This window comes from Typopeltis vanoorti, chromosome 16 (genome assembly GCF_054136105.1).
Source record: "Typopeltis vanoorti isolate ZY-2024b chromosome 16, IOZ_Tvanoo_1.0, whole genome shotgun sequence".
NCBI classification, from domain to species: domain Eukaryota; kingdom Metazoa; phylum Arthropoda; class Arachnida; order Uropygi; family Thelyphonidae; genus Typopeltis; species Typopeltis vanoorti.
Genome location: NC_143564.1, coordinates 19,581,616 through 19,600,197, shown reverse-complemented (window position 1 = coordinate 19,600,197; position 18,582 = coordinate 19,581,616). Strand labels below are relative to the sequence as shown.

The following is an 18,582-nucleotide window of genomic DNA, read 5'->3' as shown; positions in this document are numbered from 1 at the left end:
GGGTTTTTTTTCTTGCTTAAACTAAATACGAAAACGTTAATATTAGACCTAGTAACCTGCAGAGAAAAAAAAAAAATGGCGGCGGCATTGTCATTCCATGATTTTAATTTGGATTTCAGTCGGTTCGTTAAGTGTGAGGTCTGTTATATGTATTCCTTCGACTACATTATTATTATTTATTATTATTATTACGGGTATCTCCATGGACTCAGTAGACTCATCGCGGGAGACCCAAACTAGCAAAACAATATCTGTCATATCTCTTCTTGAATTCATTTACAGACGAAGAGCTCACAACTAAGTCAGGCAATGAATTCCACTCATTCACCACCCTCCAGGCAAAAAACCTTGTTCTGACACCTTTGTTAACCACACTCTTCTTTAATTTCCAGAGATGACCTCTTGTTCTTCCATCACTTTCACACAGCTGAAACATTTCCCCTGCATCAATCCTATAAAAACCTTTTAGTAATTTGAATGTTTCTATCATATCCCCTCTTCTTCGCCTATCAACCAATCTCTGCAATCCACAAGCTCTCAATCTATCAATGTAGGGAGCATTTTTTATATCACTCACCAACTTGGTCACTCTTCTCTGAACCCTCTCCACAGCCTCCTCATCTCCAAGGAATCCAGGTGACCAGACCTGAGCACAGTAATCCAAATGTGGAAGTATCAATGCTTTATAAAGGGGAATAATAACCTCTTTATCTCTGGATGTCAGTGTGTTCCTCAACAACCAAGTAATCCTATGTGCAATCTTGGACACCTTAGCAATGTGTCCTCTGAACTTCATCTCCCTATCTACCAATACCCCTAAGTCCCTAGCCTCATCAATCTCTTGGAGCACCTTTCCATCGATGTAGTACACAGCTGGTAATCTTTTAATCCCAAAATGCATGACTTTACACTTTTCCACATTGAACTGACATCCATTTTCTTTTGCCCATTTTACCAGCTTATTTAAATCCTCCTGCAAACTTTCAACATCAGCTTGATTTTTTATTGCACTACACAACTTTGCATCATCAGCAAACAACTGAATATCTCCCTTTAAGCCGTTTCCTATATCATTTATATACAAATTAAACAACATTGGCCCAAGCACAGAGCCCTGAGGCACACCACTGGTCACCTGCCACATGACTACATAAATGATTTGTGGATATTTAGTGCGGATGGAAGAAGGGTGTGTGCGAAATGTGACCTGAACGAGGAATTGATGAATGCAAATATGAAGTTGATGACAGAAAGTGCTAGTACCGATTGTGTCGTGAGTGCACGTTTGAAAGAGGAGGATGGCGAGCAAGACAGGCGAAAAAATGTTAAAAAATCAGGAAAAAAGAAAAAGAGCGATTTGACAACCGTAACGGATGTTAAAAGGGACGAAAGTGAGGCAGAAAGAAACGAAATTGAGAGAACGAATGAAAGTAGAAATGGCGTGGTGCAGAAATCGCAAGTAAAAAAAATCGAAAGAATGAATGATAGCGAAAAAAGAATGACTGATGGCGAAAGTTGGACGCATGTTGGAACGAAAGTATTGAACCAAAGAAAGATGAATGACAGTAAAAGTGAGAAGAATGATAGCGAAAGTTGGACGCATGTTAGTCCAAAAGTACGGAAACAAAGAAAGATATGTGAGAGTGAAAGTGAGAAGAATGATAGTGAAAGTTGGACGTATGTTGGACCGAAAGTACGGAAACAAAGAAGGATGAATGAGAGGGAAAGTGAGAAGAGGGGGTCGAGAGTTAGAAAGTTAGAAAGATTTAATGATAGAGTGAATGTGTCGCGAGGTTCAGAAGGTGAATTGGATTGGATGAAGCAAGAAATGAAATGGATGCGGAATGAAATTAAGAGAATTCAGGTCAAAACTATTAAAATAAATCATGATGGCATGAAAGAGATAACAAAAGATGAGCGAGTGGCGTTGTATGGCAACTCCATTATTAAAGGTGTGCTAGAGGATAAAATGCACAAGGTATGTTTTCCAGGCGGTAAAATGAGTAGAGTGATTGAGGCTTTGAATATCAGGCGGGAACGAGCAAAAGAGTTAATTGTATTAATTGGTACAAATGATTTGAGAGAGAACAAAGAGCATGTCAAAATGAATGTCAGGAGACTGCTTGGAAAGATAAAGGAGAATAGTGTGACAGGAAGGGTGGTCAGTGTGTTGCCTAGGTATGATTGTGGTGAAATGAGGCGGAGAGCAAGGATTATGAATGATATTCTGGCTGAAATGTGTGAGGAGATGGGAGTACAGTTTGTTAATGTGTGGAATGAGTTTCAGGGACAAAGTGAGATGTATGGGAGCGATGGACTGCATTTGAGTGGTTATGGTGTGAGTCGCTTGGAGAGACTGCTGCTGGAAGATAGAGAAGTGAATAGAGAGAATGAATCAGATCGAGAGGGGAGTGATGTGGAAGAGCAGGAGAGTAAGACAGGAGAGATTGAAGGAGTGGAAATGAATGTGAAAGTGAGTGGTATGAGTATAGAAAATGAGAGAATGGGTGTGCAAGAGGAGCAGGGAAACTGGGAGGCTCAGGGTGGACAGGGATACACAGCGTGAGAAAGGTGGATGCTCCAAGAGGAGGTGAGAGAATGTGTAGGCAGGAAAGTAATGGGATGATCAGGGATCAAAAGGAAACAGATGGAATTGCAAAGGGTTCTAAAATGAAGAAGCAGAAAGGGAAATGGCCCCAGTCCAACACGGAGAGATCACATCGAGTGAGTGGTATCAGTGGAACTAGCTGTAGATCCAGAAATGAGTTGTTGTGTTTGTATACCAATGCTAGAAGTATAAGAAACAAGGCGGATGAAATGGTTGCACTAATTGCGTCTGTGCACCCAGAGATTGTCGGAATAAAAGAGACATGGTTAGATGAGGATGACATCCTGACAGGAATAGAGATGGAAAGGTATGATGTGTTTCATGAGGATAGAAGGGGTAAAAAGGGAGGGGGAGTGCTATTGATGATAGAGAAAGAGTTATGTCCATACAAGGTAGAGATGCAAGAGGGAAATGGGGCCAGTGGTTTTGAGGCAGTATGGTGTGAGATAGAGGTGAATAGAATCAAATACTTGGTGGGTTGTTGTTATAGACCTGGTAATGTGGATGGTGGTGATAGTGAAATGTATAGTCAAATAAGCCAAGCAAATAAGAAAAGGATGATTATTATGGGTGATTTTAATTATGGCAATATAGACTGGAATGAAGAGATAGCAACTGGAAGTAAAGAAAATGAGTTTCTTGAGTTTTTGAGGGATAACTACCTCAGACAGTATGTAACAGAGGGTACAAGAGGATTAAGGGTCTTGGATTTGGTCATCTCATCGGAGGATGTAATTATCAATGAGGTATCATATCATCCACCAATTGGTGAAAATGACCATGAGGTGATTACTTGGGTGGTTGCCAGCAGTGCAAGGACCCCTGTGAAAAAAGGGTATATGTGGAACTACAAGGGGGGTGATTATGAAGAGCTCAGGAGACAGCTTGCAGGTGTAGCATGGAATGAGGAGTTAGCTGGAAAAGAGATCAATGCAGCTTGGGGGATTTTCCAAAAATATTTAGTGGATGCAATGTCTAAATGTATACCACGGGTGAGAAGGTTAAATAAGTTAGGTGTGAGATGGATGAATAAAGAGATTAAGCATGCAATACAGAGAAAAAGGGCATTGTGGAGGCAGCATAAGAGAAGTGGCAGTAACCAATTTCATGAGTTCTACAAAGACCAGGCAAGGAGAGTGACTTGGTTGGTGAGAGTTGCTAAAGAGAGGTATGAACAGCAGTTAGCTAATGAAGCTAAAAAGAATCCTAGGGAGTTCTTTCGATATGTAGCCAGCAAAAGAAAGAATGATTATGGAAGGATGACATTGATTGGAGGAAATGGTATAAAGACAGCTGTTGCAGAATGTGTGGTGGAGATACTTAATGAGCAGTTCATAAAGATCTTTCAATCTTGTGAATGTGACTTCATGGAGAGATTAAGAGCAGTTGATGATGGGGAGGAGAGACTGACTGTAAGTGAGCAAGAGGTGTTTGGGGAGTTGAGTAAACTAGATGTAAATAAGGCTGTGGGACTTGATAATATATCACCGCGTATTCTGAAGGAATGTGCCAGAGAGTTGACACCTGCCTTGACATATTTTTTTAATACGAGTCTTGCACTTGGTCAAGTCCCTAAAGAGTGGAAGGAGGGCAAGATTGTGCCACTTCATAAAGGAGGTGATCGAACTCAAGCATCAAACTATAGGCCTATCTGTGTGTCAGGTGTTGTGGTTAAGTTGTTGGAGAAGCTTGTGAGAACTAGGATCCAGAGTTGGGTTGACAACAATGGTATAATCTTTGATGGACAGCATGGATTTGCTAATGGAAGGTCGTGTTTTAGTAATCTACTTACTTATTACAATAAAGTGACTGCTTCCTTGGACAGAGGAGAAGGATACACAGTAATATACTTGGATTTTGCAAAAGCTTTTGATAGAGTACCTCATGATAAGTTGACAGTCAAAGTAGAGCAGATGTGGTTGGATATAAGATTAGTGCATTGGATTGGAGACTGGCTATGTGATAGGTATCAACAAGTTGTGTATGGGGGTGCAATATCCAGGAAAAGGAAAGTCACTAGTGGAGTGACTCAGGGATCTGATTTAGGGCCATTACTATTTAACTTGTATATTAATGATATTGGCGAAGATTTGGATGGAGATATTCAGTTGTTTGCAGATGATGCAAAGTTGGGACGAACCATAAAGAGTAGTGAAGATGTTGTGGCCTTGCAAGAAGACTTGAATAAATTGAGTGATTGGGCAAGCAAATGGGGATGTGAGTTCAATGTTGCAAAATGTAAGGTTTTAAAATTTGGAAAACAAAGATGGGATGCAGAATTTCTGCTTGGTGAGAATATATTGTTGGAAGTAGAGGAAATAAGAGATCTGGAAGTGATAGTGGATAAGGATCTAAAATTTAGGGGACACATCGCCAAAATTGTGAAGACAACACAAAGACTTCTGGGAATGATGAGGAGGACACTGACGTGTAGAAGTAGGGAGATTCTTGTTCCATTGTATAAGGCTTTGATTAGGCCACACATGGACTATTGTGCCCAGATTTGGTCACCTGGTTTTCAGAAGGATGAAGAGATGTTGGAAAGGGTCCAAAGGCGACTGACTAAGGTAGTCTCTGACCTCTGGAATGTCGAGTATGAGGAAAGATTGAAAAGATGTAATTTGCAGAGTCTAGTGGAGAGAAGGAAGAGGGGAGATATGATAGAGACCTACAAGTTGGTAAGGGGTTGTTATAGGATCAATGGTGGAGAAGTTCTACAGAGAATAGTGGGAGATCAGGGGAGAACCAGAGGTCATACCTGGAAACTGTATAAAGAGGGTGTGAGTAGGGGAGTGAGAGGCAGGTTTTTTTCGTGCAGAGTTGTGAATGATTGGAATGCCTTGCCTGAGAGTGTGGTGTCTGCAGGGAGTTTGAATGTGTTTAAGACCTGGTATGATGAGATGTGTGTGAGATAAAAGGACCTCCTAGATGAGTCTTTGACTCCATGAGGTCTTGTTTAATAATAATAATAATAATAATAATTGGAATGAATATAAAGAAATAAGAAATAAAGTTAAAAGAAAATAGAAAGCAAAAATCAATTTTGGGAATCATATACAAAAGAACTTGAACATTATTTCTATGGTATACAGAAACAAATGTGGAGATTTATTAATACACAAAAGAAGGAAGAAGCAGAATATATCCCAATGTTAAAAGTAGAAATAGAGGAATCAAAATTAATTTAAAAACCTTTATAACCAAACAGTTGAAGCAAAAGTAGAACGAGGTAAACAAGTAAATCAAGAAGAAATAAGTACAACAGAAATGAAAATTAAAATAACATAAATTGAAAATGGAATTAAAAAATTGAAAAACAGAAAATCATCAGGTCTAGATAATATTAATGAATTATTAAAAAATAATAAAGAAATTATAATTCAGAGTTTAAGTATATTATACATTATACAACCACATAAATATAAAACTACACAAAAAATACACTGGTAGAATGGAAGAAAAGTATAACAATACCAATATTTAAAAAAGGAGATAAAACAAAAGCGGAAAATTATAGAGGGATAAATTTATTAAATACCTCATTAAAAGTACTAACAAGAATCCTAAATAATAAAATAACAAAGGAAATTAACCTATTAGATGAACATCAAGGTTTCAGAGAAGATAGTCAGATACAGATGCAATATTCATAATCAGACAATTCATAGAGAAAACAATAAGAAACAATTGATATGCTTTATAGACCTGGAAAAAGCATTTGACAGAATATTATTATTACCCAAAACCCCATGGAGTCAAAGACTCATCTAGAAGGTCCTTTTATCATACACAGCTCATACGGTGCTTTAAACACTCAAATTCTCTGCAGACATCACACTCTCAGGCAAGGCATTCCAATCATCCACAACTCTGAATGAAAAAAACCTGCTTCTCATTCCCTTACTTACACCCTCTTTATACAGTTTCCATGGATGACCTCTGGTTCTCCCACTATTTTCTGTAGAACCTCTCCAGCATTGATCCTATAACAATCCCTTAATAACTTGTAGATCTCTATCATATCTCCCCTCTTCCTCCTGTCCACCAGACTCCACAAGTTGCATCTTCTCAATCTTTTCTCATACTTGACATTCCAGAGGTTAGAAACTACCTTAGTCAGTCACCTCTGGACCCTTTCCAACATCTCTTCATCCTTCTGAAAACCAGGTGACCAAATCTGGGCACAGTAGTCCATGTATGGCCTAATCAAAGCCTTATACAATGGAAACAAGAATCTCTCTACTTCTACAAGTCGGTATTCTCCATCTCATTCCCAGAAACCTTTGTGTTGTCTTCACAATTTTGGCGATGTGTCCCCTAAATTTCAGATCCTTATCCACTATTGCCCCCAGATCTCTTATTTCCTCTACCTCCGACAATATATCCTCACCAGGCATAAATTCTACATCCCATTTTTGTTTTCCAAATTTTAAAACCTTACATTTTGCAACATTGAACTCACATCCCCATTCTCATGTCCAATCACTCAATTTATTCAAGTCTTCTTGTAAGGCCACATCTTCTCTATTCTTCATGGTTCGTCCCAACTTTGCATCATCTGCAAACAACTGAATATCTCCATCCAAATCTTCACCAATATCATTAATATACAAGTTAAACAGCAATGGCCCTAAAACAGATCCCTGAGGCATGCCACTAGTAGCTTTCCTTTTCTTGGATATCGCTCCCCCATACACAACTTGTTCATACCTATCAGATAGCCAGTCTCCAATCCAATCCTATCTGCTCTAGTTTGACTATCAACTTATCATGCGGTAATCTATCAAAAGCCTTTGCGAAATCCAAGTATATTACTACGTATCCTTCTCCTCTGTCCATGGAAGCAGTTTCCTTATTGTAATAAGTAAGTAGATTACTAAAACATGACCTCCCTTTAGCAAATCCATGCTGTCCATCAAAGATAATACCATTGTTTTCAAATAAACTCTGGATCCTAGTTCTCACAAGCTTTTCCAACAACTTAAATACAACACCTGACACAGATTGGCCTATAGTTTGATGCTTAAGTTCTATCACCTCCTTTAAGAAGTGGCACAATCTTGCCCTCTTTCCACTCCTTAGGAACTTGACCCAGTGCAAGACTCATATTAAAAAAATATGTCAAGGCCAGCATCAACTCCTGGCACATTCCTTCAGAATGCATGGTGATATATTGTCAAGTCCCACAGCCTTATTTATATCTAGTTTGCTCAACTCCCCATAAACCTCTTGCTCACTTACAGTCGGTCTCTCTTCCCCATCATCAACTGCTCTCAATCTCTCCATGAAGTCACATTCACAAGATTGAAAGACTTTATGAACTGCTCATTAAGTATCTCCACCACACCTTCTGCAACAGCTGTCTTCATACCATTTTCTCCAATCAATGTCATCCTTCCATAATCATTCTTTCTTTTGCAGGCTACATATTGAAATCCTTGGGATTCTTTTTGGCTTCATTAGCCAACTGCTGTTCATACCACTCTTTAGCTACCCTCACCAACCAAGTACCCGCCTCGCCTATTCTTTGTAGTTCTCATGTTATTTCCACTTCTCTTATTCTGCCTCCATAATGCCCTTTTTCTCTGTATCGCATGCTTAATCTCTTTATTCATCCATTTTACACCTACTTTATTTAATCTTCTCACCCTTGGAATACATTCAGACATTGCATCTACTGGATAGTTTTTGAAAATCTCCCAAGCTGCATTGATCTCTTTTCCAGCTAACTCCTCATTCCATGCTACACCTGCAAGCTGTCTGCTGAGCTCTTCATAATCCCCCCCCCTTGTAATTTCACATATACCCTTTTCTTACAGAGGTCCTCACACTGCTGCAGGGGTGTGCCAGCCATATGTGCAATGTGTGTGATGCACACAGGCACCAGGATAGTAAAGGCGTCATAGAGGAGGAAATACTTTAAAAAAAAAAACGTTTTTTTAAAGTGATTTTTTTTATTGGAGGGGGTGGGGGATAGGGGCATCAACTAAAGTTTCGCACACAGGCACCGGACACTACTGGCATGCTACTGGGTGTAGGGGCACCAACTAAAGTTTCGCACACAGGCACCTGATACTACTGGTGCGTCCCTGCACTGTTGGCAACCAACCAGGTGATCACCTCATGGTCACTCTCACCAATTGGTGGGTGATTTGACACTTCATTTATAATTACATCCTCTGATGAGATGACCACATCCAAGACCCTCAATCCTCGTGTGCCTTCTGTTACATACTGTCTGAGGTAGTTATCCCTCAAAAACTCGCTCATTTTCTTTATTTCCAGTTGCTATCTAATGATTCCAGAATATATTGCCATAATTAAAATCACCCATAATGATCACCCTTTTCTTATTTGCTTGGCTAATTTGATTATACATTTCATGGTCACTACCATCCACGTCATTGGCGTAACCAGGGAGGGGGCCAAGGATACCTCCCCCCTCCAAAAAAAAGGAAAGAAAAAGGGAAAAACACTAGAAAAATTTCCAAAAATCTGTTCCTAATTAAAATTCTTTTTTTTTTTTTTAATTTATGTTGTGTAGTGCCTTCTATTTCTATGCTACTTATGAATTAGTGGTCACATAAGGCAGGAATATCCTATAGCTCTCGGGAATCCTGGCCGCTGTGAATGCAAGGTGAATGAAGTAGTGCTCGGATGCTCGTTTGCCCGAGTCGAGCCATAGGAGATCACGGGTATCATGTATTGGCGATCACTGCAAATGCTCAGTCACAGCGTGTATGCAATGCGTGGTGTGTATTCTCAAATCATCTAACTCAACTTGCCCCCACCACCACCACCAAGATTAAATCCTGAGTGCACCACTGATCCACATTACCTGGTCTATAACAACATCCAACCAAGTATTTCATTCCATTTACCTCTATCTCACACCATATTGCCTCAAAACCATTGGCACTATTTCCCTCTTGCATCTCTACTTTGTATGGACATAACTCTTTCTCTATCATCAATAGCACTCCCCCACCCTTTTTACCCCTTCTATCCTCACGAAACACATCATACCTTCCATCTCTATTCCTGTCAGGATGTCATCCTCATCTAACCATGTCTCACTTATTCCAACAATTTTTGGGTGAACAGACTCAATTAGTGCAACCATTTCATCTGCCTTGTTTCTTACACTTCTAGCATTTGTATACAAACACAACAGCTCATTCCTGGATCTACAGCTAGTTCCACTGATACCACTCATTCGATGTGATCGCTTGATGCTCGACTGGGGCCATTTCCCTTTCTGCTTATTCATTTTAGAACCCTCTTCAATTCCAACTGTTTCCTCTTGATCCCAGGTCATCCCACATTCCTTTCCTGTCTACACTGTCACATCCTCTTGGAGCATCAACCTTTCTCACGCTGTGTACCCTTGTCAACCCTGAGCCTCCCTGTTTCCCTGTTCATCTTGCATACCCATTCTCTCATTTTCCATACTCATGCAACTCACTTCCTCATTTATAACCACCTCTTCAATCTCTCCTGTCGTACTCTCCTGCTCTCCCACATCACTTCCAACTTGATCTGATTCATTCTCTGTACTCACTTCTCTACCTTCCAGCAGCAGTCTCTCCAAGCGACTCACACCATAACCACTCAAATGCAGTCCATTAATTCAAGCTGTAATAGAAATATTTTATTACATAATAAAAACCCAAGGAAAAATAAGTAAAGAGATACAAATTAGTAATGGCATTAGACAAGGAGACACTCTAAATCCAACAATATTCAATATAATAATGGATGAAATAATACAAAAAGTTAATAAAATACAAAATACAGGAGTGAAATAAACAATAGAATAATAACTATATGTTATGCAGATGATGTAATATTAATTGCAGAAAATGAAACTCAGCTACAAATATTAGTACACAAATTTAATAAAGCAGCAGAATTGTATAATATGAAGATATCAAAAACTAAAACAAAATGTATGACAATATCCCAAGAACCACAAAGATGCAAATTAGAATAGTTGTATTTCATTATCTCAAATAATGAAATACAACTATTTAGGTATACAACTGAACTGGGAAGGAAGGCCACATCTAGAAGTCAGAGAACAAGTTGCAAAAGCTGCAAGAATATCAGGATGCTTGAACGAAACAATATGGAAAAATCCATGACTTATTTTTCACGGTATTAACAACACCACAAACACTTTTATCAACAAAGATGTTTTATTAACGCTTATATTTCGCTGATTTTTAACTCAGCATCATCAGAGCACAACACACTTGTAAACGCAACAGTGAGTGAGTGAAACAATATAATTGCAAAAGACAAAAGATCTAAAGTCCTATTTTTTGGTGCCCTCTAACAGGGGAAAAAAAAAAAAACCGCAGTTATCCAGGAGTTTTTCTTAGGATAACCGTCTCCCAAATTTTTGGCAAATTAATGCAACCATATTTGTTAAGGTTGGGAGAATTCTTCAAAGCCATTGCTGACTCAAAAAATAATCTTTCAGATCTATAACGACTCCTAAATACACATTCGTTTTCCTCCATCTAATCCTGTGTGAAGGAGTGTCCAAAGCGTGGTCTGCCAGTCCCGACTTGCCATAGTAATAGTAGCGAATGTATCTTTCATGTTCTTCCAGGCGGATGTTCACTGATCTTCCTGTTTGCTCATACCAGGCTAAGTCACAGTCACACGGAACTTCATACACTCCTGGGTGTGCTAAAGGGTGAAGTTTATCCTTAGGCGAGCAGATCAGAGTTGCCAGCTTGACATGAAGTTTGAAAGTGGTGCGAAGGCCATGTTTCAACAATACTTTGGCTATCTTTTCCGATGTACCTCTGATATAGGGAATAGAAATGGTCATGTTGTATTCTTGTGTATTAGAGGAGGGCAGAGTAATGGGCCTATGTAGTATTTTATCTATTTTGTAGGGATTGTAGCCGTTGGCTAAGAATGTATGGCACAGGTATTGGAGTTCAGTGGTCAGAGCTGTATCGTTAGAACAAATGGCTCTGGTTCTGTGTGTAAGTGTTTTTAAAATGCCGTACTGTTGGGCTGGATGATGATGTGATTGTTTATGTAGGTATCTTCCTGTGTGTGTAGGCTTTCTGTAAATAGAAAAAGATAGTGATCCATCTGAAAGGCAGGTGACTAATGTGTCAAGAAATGGTAAACAGTTATTTGATTCTTTTTCTACTGTGAAGTGAATTTTGGTGTGTTGGCTGTTTAGGTAGGTGACAAAAGCATCCAGAGTGTCTTTTCATGGGGCCAGATGGCAAACACATCACCTACATAGCGTAACTACACTTGTGGCTTGTATGTAGCTGTGGTAAGTACTTTGTTTTCAAAGCGTTCCATGTAAAAATTTGCTAACGGGGGAGAGAGGGGGGGAACCCATAGCAGTACCATTAATCTGTTTGTAGAACCCCCCCCCCATGTAAAGTAACCTGCATTCATGGCAAATTGAAATAATTCAAAAATACCTGGGGGAAATTTAGACTTGATTAAATCAAGAGTGTCTATAAGTGGTACATTGGTAAATAAGGAAGTGACATCGAAACTAACCATTATGTCTGAATCTTTTAGGATTAGATTTTTAACCAGTGTTTTGAAATGAATTGATTTTTTTACAAAAGTAGAGGAGTTGCCAGTAAGGGAGGCAAGCGACTTGGCTAAATGCCGGGCCAGTTTATATGTGGGACTATCTATGCTATCAACTATGGGGCGTAGGGGAATATTAGTTTTGTGGATTTTTGGTAATCCATAAATACGGGGTGGTTTAACATGAATTGGTTTTATTTTCCTGATTATTTCTTTGGGCCATGATGTCACTTTTTTCAGTAATTTTCGGACTTTTTTCTTTTGAGACATCGTAGGGTCTCGATGTATAATTTGATATGTGGAACTGTGTGAAGGAGTGTCCATGCTTTGGACACTCCTTCACACAGGATTAGATGGAGGAAAACGAATGTGCTATTTAGGAGTTGTTATAGATCTGAAAGATTATTTTTTGAGTCAGCAATGGCTTTGAAGAATTCTCCCAACCTTAACAAATATGGTTGTGTTAATTTGCCAAAAATTTGGGAGACGGATATCCTAAGAAAAACTCCTGGATAACTGCTGTTTTTTTTGTTTTTTTTTGCCATCTGGCCCCATGGACAAGACACTCTGGATGCTTTTGTCACCTACCTAAACAGCCAACACCCCAAAATTCACTTCACAGTAGAAAAAGAATCAAATAACTGTTTACCATTTCTTGACACATTAGTCACCTGCCTTTCAGATGGATCACTATCTTTTTCTATTTACAGAAAGCCTACACACACAGGAAGATACCTACATAAACAATCACATCATCATCCAGTCCAGCAGTACAGCATTTTAAAAACACTTACACACAGAGCCAGAGCCATTTGTTCTAACAATACAGCTCTGACCACTGAACTCCAATACCTGCACCATACGTTCTTAGCCAACAGCTACAATCCCTATAAAATAGATAAAATACTACATAGGCCTATTACTCTGCCCTCCCCTAATACACAAGAATACAACATGACCATTTCTATTCCCTATATCAGAGGTACATCGGAAAAGATAGCCCAAGTGTTGTTGAAACATGGCCTTCGCACCACTTTCAAACCTCATGTCAAGCTGGCAACTCTGATCTGCTTGCCTAAGGATAAACTTCACCCTTTGGCACACCCAGGAGTGTATGAAGTTCCGTGTGACTGTGACTTGGCCTATTATGGGCAAACAGGAAGATCAGTGAACATCCACCTGGAAGAACATGAAAGATACATTCGCTACTATTACTATGGCAAGTCGGGACTGGCAGACCACGCTTTGGACACTCCTTCACACAGGATTAGATGGAGGAAAATGAATGTGTATTTAGGAGTCGTTATAGATCTGAAAGATTATTTTTTGAGTCAGCAATGGCTTTGAAGAATTCTCCCAACCTTAACAAATATGGTTGCATTAATTTGCCAAAAATTTGGGAGACGGTTATCCTAAGAAAAACTCCTGGATAACTGCTTTATTCAGTTAGAGGGCGCCAAAAAATAGGACTTTAGATCTTTTGTCTTTTGCAATTATATTGTTTCATTCATTCACTGTCGCGTTTACAAGTGTGTTGTGCTCTGATGATGCTGAGTTAAAAATCAGCGAAATATAAGCGTTAATAAAACATTTTTGTTGATAAAATTGTTTGTGGTGTTGTTAATACCGTGAAAAATAAGTCATGAATAACCATCAACACCTAAGCTTATCTGTTAGAATATGGAAAAATAAACAACTTAGAGTAGAGACAAAAACCTGAATTTATAAAGCAGTAATCAGGCCTATTATGACATAATGCAGAAATAAGACCAGACACTAGGAAAACAAGACAAATGTTAAACACAGGTGAAATGAATATATTAAGAAAAATAGTAAATAAAACTAGATTAGATAAAATAAAAAATACAGACATAAGAAAACAGTGCAAAATTCAAGCGATAAACAATAAGGTAGCAACCTGAAGAAATAAAATGGATTGAACACATGGAAAGAAGTGAAGATAGAATAATAAAACAAGCTATAGTTGAAACCAAAGAATAAGAGAAAAACAGGAAGACCTAGAAAAAGATACTATTAAAGAAGATGAAGTCTTGGTTGCAACAGATACTACTTCTAATGCATGAAGAAGAAAGAGAAATAAATACACATTGTAAACACAACAAATTATACAAGATGATTTGTTTGCTATGTGTATTTATTCCTGCCATACCTAGATGAACAACCTGATCAACCTTATTAATTCATTAGATAAGCCCCTCCCTATAGCTATTTACATAAGTGTTTTTTTTTTCTTCTGAATTATGCCTATCGTAAATGTAAATATTCAGTATACATATAATATCACAACTGTAAATTACTAACAGTAGTTACCTCTGATGAAACTATTTCTAATCGCACCTGTTCTTTCTCACCTTATATCTGCCAATTATTCTCATGTTGCTTACATCTCATTAATATCAGTTCACATATTTACACCTTTTAGAAAATTGAAATATACCATCTAAATATCAGATTTTTCTTAATTATTAGCTTCTAATACATCTGAAAACAAGTCCCCCCTTCCAATACAGATGTGGTTATAAGTGAAGACCTGTCACAATATGCGAGCACCCACTGATATGCAATCTGATATTGCATATCAGATATGCTGATAATATAGAACTCATCTCACTGTTGGTCAAGGTCAGTCTGAGAAGTTTCTTTTCACCTTAATGAATGTCTCAAGAAAAGGTCCTGGGTGTTGGGAGAGCAGTGAGGATTTTCTTAAAATAATAGGCATCAAACTGTATTTGTTCTTGGGAGGTTAAGGGCCTGAAAGGGACTACCAAAAACCATAGGAAGAAGAAGGAAGACTGTATTTTTTAATAATAACCACAAGTCTCAAATAAATATACTAGCTTTCTCTCTCACTTTGTTTCATATAATGAAATTTTCCAAACACACAGGAGGTATGAATTCTGAACAACGATATTTACCCGCAGTTTGTGAGGAGGGTATCCATAAGTACGATGCTCCAATCCAACAGTTTTGATTGCCCATTTAACATACATTTCTGCTGTAGGAATTTCAAAACTTGATCTCATTTTAGACATTTTTGTAGAAACAAAAGCAGGTAACACTGACTAAAAGTAAAAAAAAAAAAAGGAAATGAAAACAAATATGAGACATTATTAATGAAACAATTTGTAAAGTATGAAAATAATATTCACTACAGGTTATTTGTGGTTTTGTTCCTTAAATGATTTTCAATTTTCAAAGCTTCAAAGCAATTTTCAAATTTTCAAAGCATACAAAGCTGCTATATAAAATTGTTTTGAAAAAATATGAGTACTTTTTAAACATCCATTGTTGCTAATTGGCTATTCAATTGTTGGATTGCCTATTTAATTTTTCAAAATTTTTTTGAATGTCAAATTTTAAATTTCTAAGATGTATAATATTTTTTTGTTTTGTCTGTATGTGCATGCACACATTTTACTTAATCCAAGAATATATAAAATTTACTAATTTTATATACTTTTTCAAGTCTCTTCGCATTCCACTAAGCTGAGCAGTGGTCTCACAAGCAGTGAAATTTATCTTCCATCTAAAGACAATCACAGACACCATGTCCAAGGAGGAATTCGAGACTGCAGCCTGTTGACTGGAGAGTGGATACTTTAATCACTCATCCAGCCAAGCTGGCATACACTTTCGGTAATGATACCATAGTACCTTGATCACATCAACAAGAATCACCATTATACTTGAGCCAATACAAATATCTTAAAAAAATAAATAAATAAATAAAAAATAAAAAAAACTGGTGAAAACACAGCAGTGTAAATTCAAATTCATGCCATATAACTAATGCAATTGCTATACTTCTACAGCTGAAATGGATTCACCAATGAAAAGAGACCTAGGTTCAGATTCCAACTACTACAAGAATTTTCTTGACTATTTTTCTAGTACACTGAATTAATTTTAATTGGAATAGCAGGGGTTCATTAGAAAGATTCCTATTTAAGTATTTTTTTTTTTGCTATGATTTTGAATTTATGCTGCAAGCTACATTCTTCTGTATAAACAAACTTCACCAATTAATTTTAGAAGCATTACAGAAAATAATTTGACCTTTAGTCTACGATATGCAAAGTTTAATAAAGGCTTCTAATCTATTCTCTCTTCCATCTTACATGTGATTCATTAGGATTTAGACCTTTTTAGTGAGTATGTGAGGTTGTATTAGATTTTCAAACATTAGGCATCTCTACACTTCCCAAAAGACATCTTCTACATCTTTCAAACAGCCTTCTTAAAGGCTGTAAAATTTCTGTAGCCTTTAGGAAGACTGTTTTCTTTAATTTAGGTGTGATATTCAGATGACCTTTGGTATTTAAAGAAGAAGGTAAGGATGTTATGATTTCATTGTACAAGGCTTTGATCAGACAATATATATTGATTACTGTGCACAGATTTGGTCACTTGGTTTTCAAAAGGATGATGAGTTGTTAGAAAGAGTTCAGAAACAATTGACAAAGTCGGTTTCAGGTCTCTGGAATGTGGAGTTTAAAGACAGATTGAGAGAATGCAAATTGCAGAGCCTGGTGGATAGGAGGAGGAGGGACATGAGTGAGACATAGTTGGTAAGGAGTAATTACTAGATTAATGTGTATAACATTTTCCATAGAATGGCTGGAGAAGGAGACCATTCCTGGAAGCTGTATGGGAAGGGGATGAGGAATAGTTTTTTTTGCACGCAGAGTGGTGGGTGATTGGAATACATTGCCTTAAAGCAGTGTTTCTCAACGTGGGGCAATTTGAAAATGTACATGTACATATTTATATGATACTTTTTCAGAACTTGGCTGACTATTATGCTAGGGGGGGGGGGCATTAAAACCTTTGAGATGTTGAGGTGGGACATCAAGATCTTTGAGACGTTGAGGTGGGGCATGATCCAAAAAACATCGAGAAACACTGCCTTAAAGTATAGTGAGACCAAGAGGCCATCCCTGGATGGGTAGGTTTTTGTGCATGGAGAGTGGTGGGGAATTGGAATGCATTGCCTTCTTAATTCACAATTTAAGTGTAGCGAATGTATTTAAGTCAAGGTATGATGAGATGTGTGCGAGAGAGTGAGACCTTCCGTGATGAGTCACTTGACTCCATGGAAATCTGATGATGATAATTTATTACATGAATTACTACTGCTAGCACATATATAGCTGTGTCACCATTTCTGTATCCTCTCTCTCTCTCTTTACTTTTAGACATCACTTTTCATCAAAATGGCATTTGGGATTTTTAGATGATTTCATTTTCTAAAAATCCTTTACAAATCAAAAACTTTCCTAAAACTAATAAGTAATGCTAAAATCAAGCTGGTTAGCTGAGTGGATAGCATCTCTGCTTTCCAACTTAAAACAAGCTGTGGTGTTTCAATCCCAGTGTACCACGGAGATTTCACTTGGTGTGAAACAAATGTCTCCTACAAAAGATGTGTATGGCAACAATTATTCATCAATTTTCAGTTCAAACTAGGTACACAAAGCTAATTATCCATCCATTTCATTCATTTCTTTTACTTTGTTCTTTGGAAGAAAGTAAAACCTTTCTTCAGCATATTTCTAAGAATCTGCAACCTGAAAGATTTAACAATTTATTCTGTTAGCCTATCCACAGTAATGCTGCAATAAGTCCTGAACCTTTTATGGATGGAACTGCTATTTAAAAATAATAATAAATAATAATTAATACAGGTTTCATGGGCTTTGAATATTAAGACAAACATGAAACATTACTGCAGAATTTACTGAAATTTAAGATAAAGACAATGAAATTATTAAATGGATAAAACCTAAAAAAATATAATTTTTATTAGGAGCAAAATTTTCAGTCTAGTAATTTCAGTGTACAGAAGATGGTTCTGATAGAAGATCTTGTCACTGATTAAAAATGACCAGTTTTTCCATTAATAATATCATTATGAAACATAAATAGCTTTTCTGATCCCTATTGAAGTGGTAGTTGTTACTTTTAAATGTAGGATTTTCAATTTACGACAAATAGTTGAGAAGTCGTGAGAACATAACAAGGATCTGTATTTAAGTTTTGTAGATCTGGAGAAGGCATATGACAAGGTGCCAAGAGAGAGAGAGAGAGAGAGAGAAAAGCTATTCAAAATGCTACAGTCATATGGTGTCAGTGAGGCATTATCATTATCTGAGACCTTCAGGGAGTCAAGGACTCATTGAGGGAGGCTATAAATTACCCAAACCAGCTATCATACCTTCCCTTAAATTCATTTACACTAGATGCACTCACTACCCCTAAAGGCAAATTATTCCACTCACTGCTCTGTGAGAAAAAACCTAGCTCTTACCCCACCCCTTTCTTGACTGTGAACAACCTTAACTTCCATGGATACCCCTGTTCTCTTCCCACCTTCC

The 18,582-nt window shown here is 37.7% G+C and overlaps 1 protein-coding gene across 1 annotated transcript in view; it reads right to left on the bottom strand.

The window, feature by feature from the left end:
• Positions 1 to 18,582, bottom strand: part of LOC150097881 (very-long-chain 3-oxoacyl-CoA reductase-B-like) — a 201,268-nt gene that overhangs the window by 17,058 nt on the left and 165,628 nt on the right. The window contains exon 9 of the mRNA XM_090406335.1: positions 15,124 to 15,270. Coding sequence (XP_090262461.1) covers positions 15,124 to 15,270 — 147 coding nt within the window. The remainder of the gene's footprint in view (positions 1 to 15,123; positions 15,271 to 18,582) is intronic.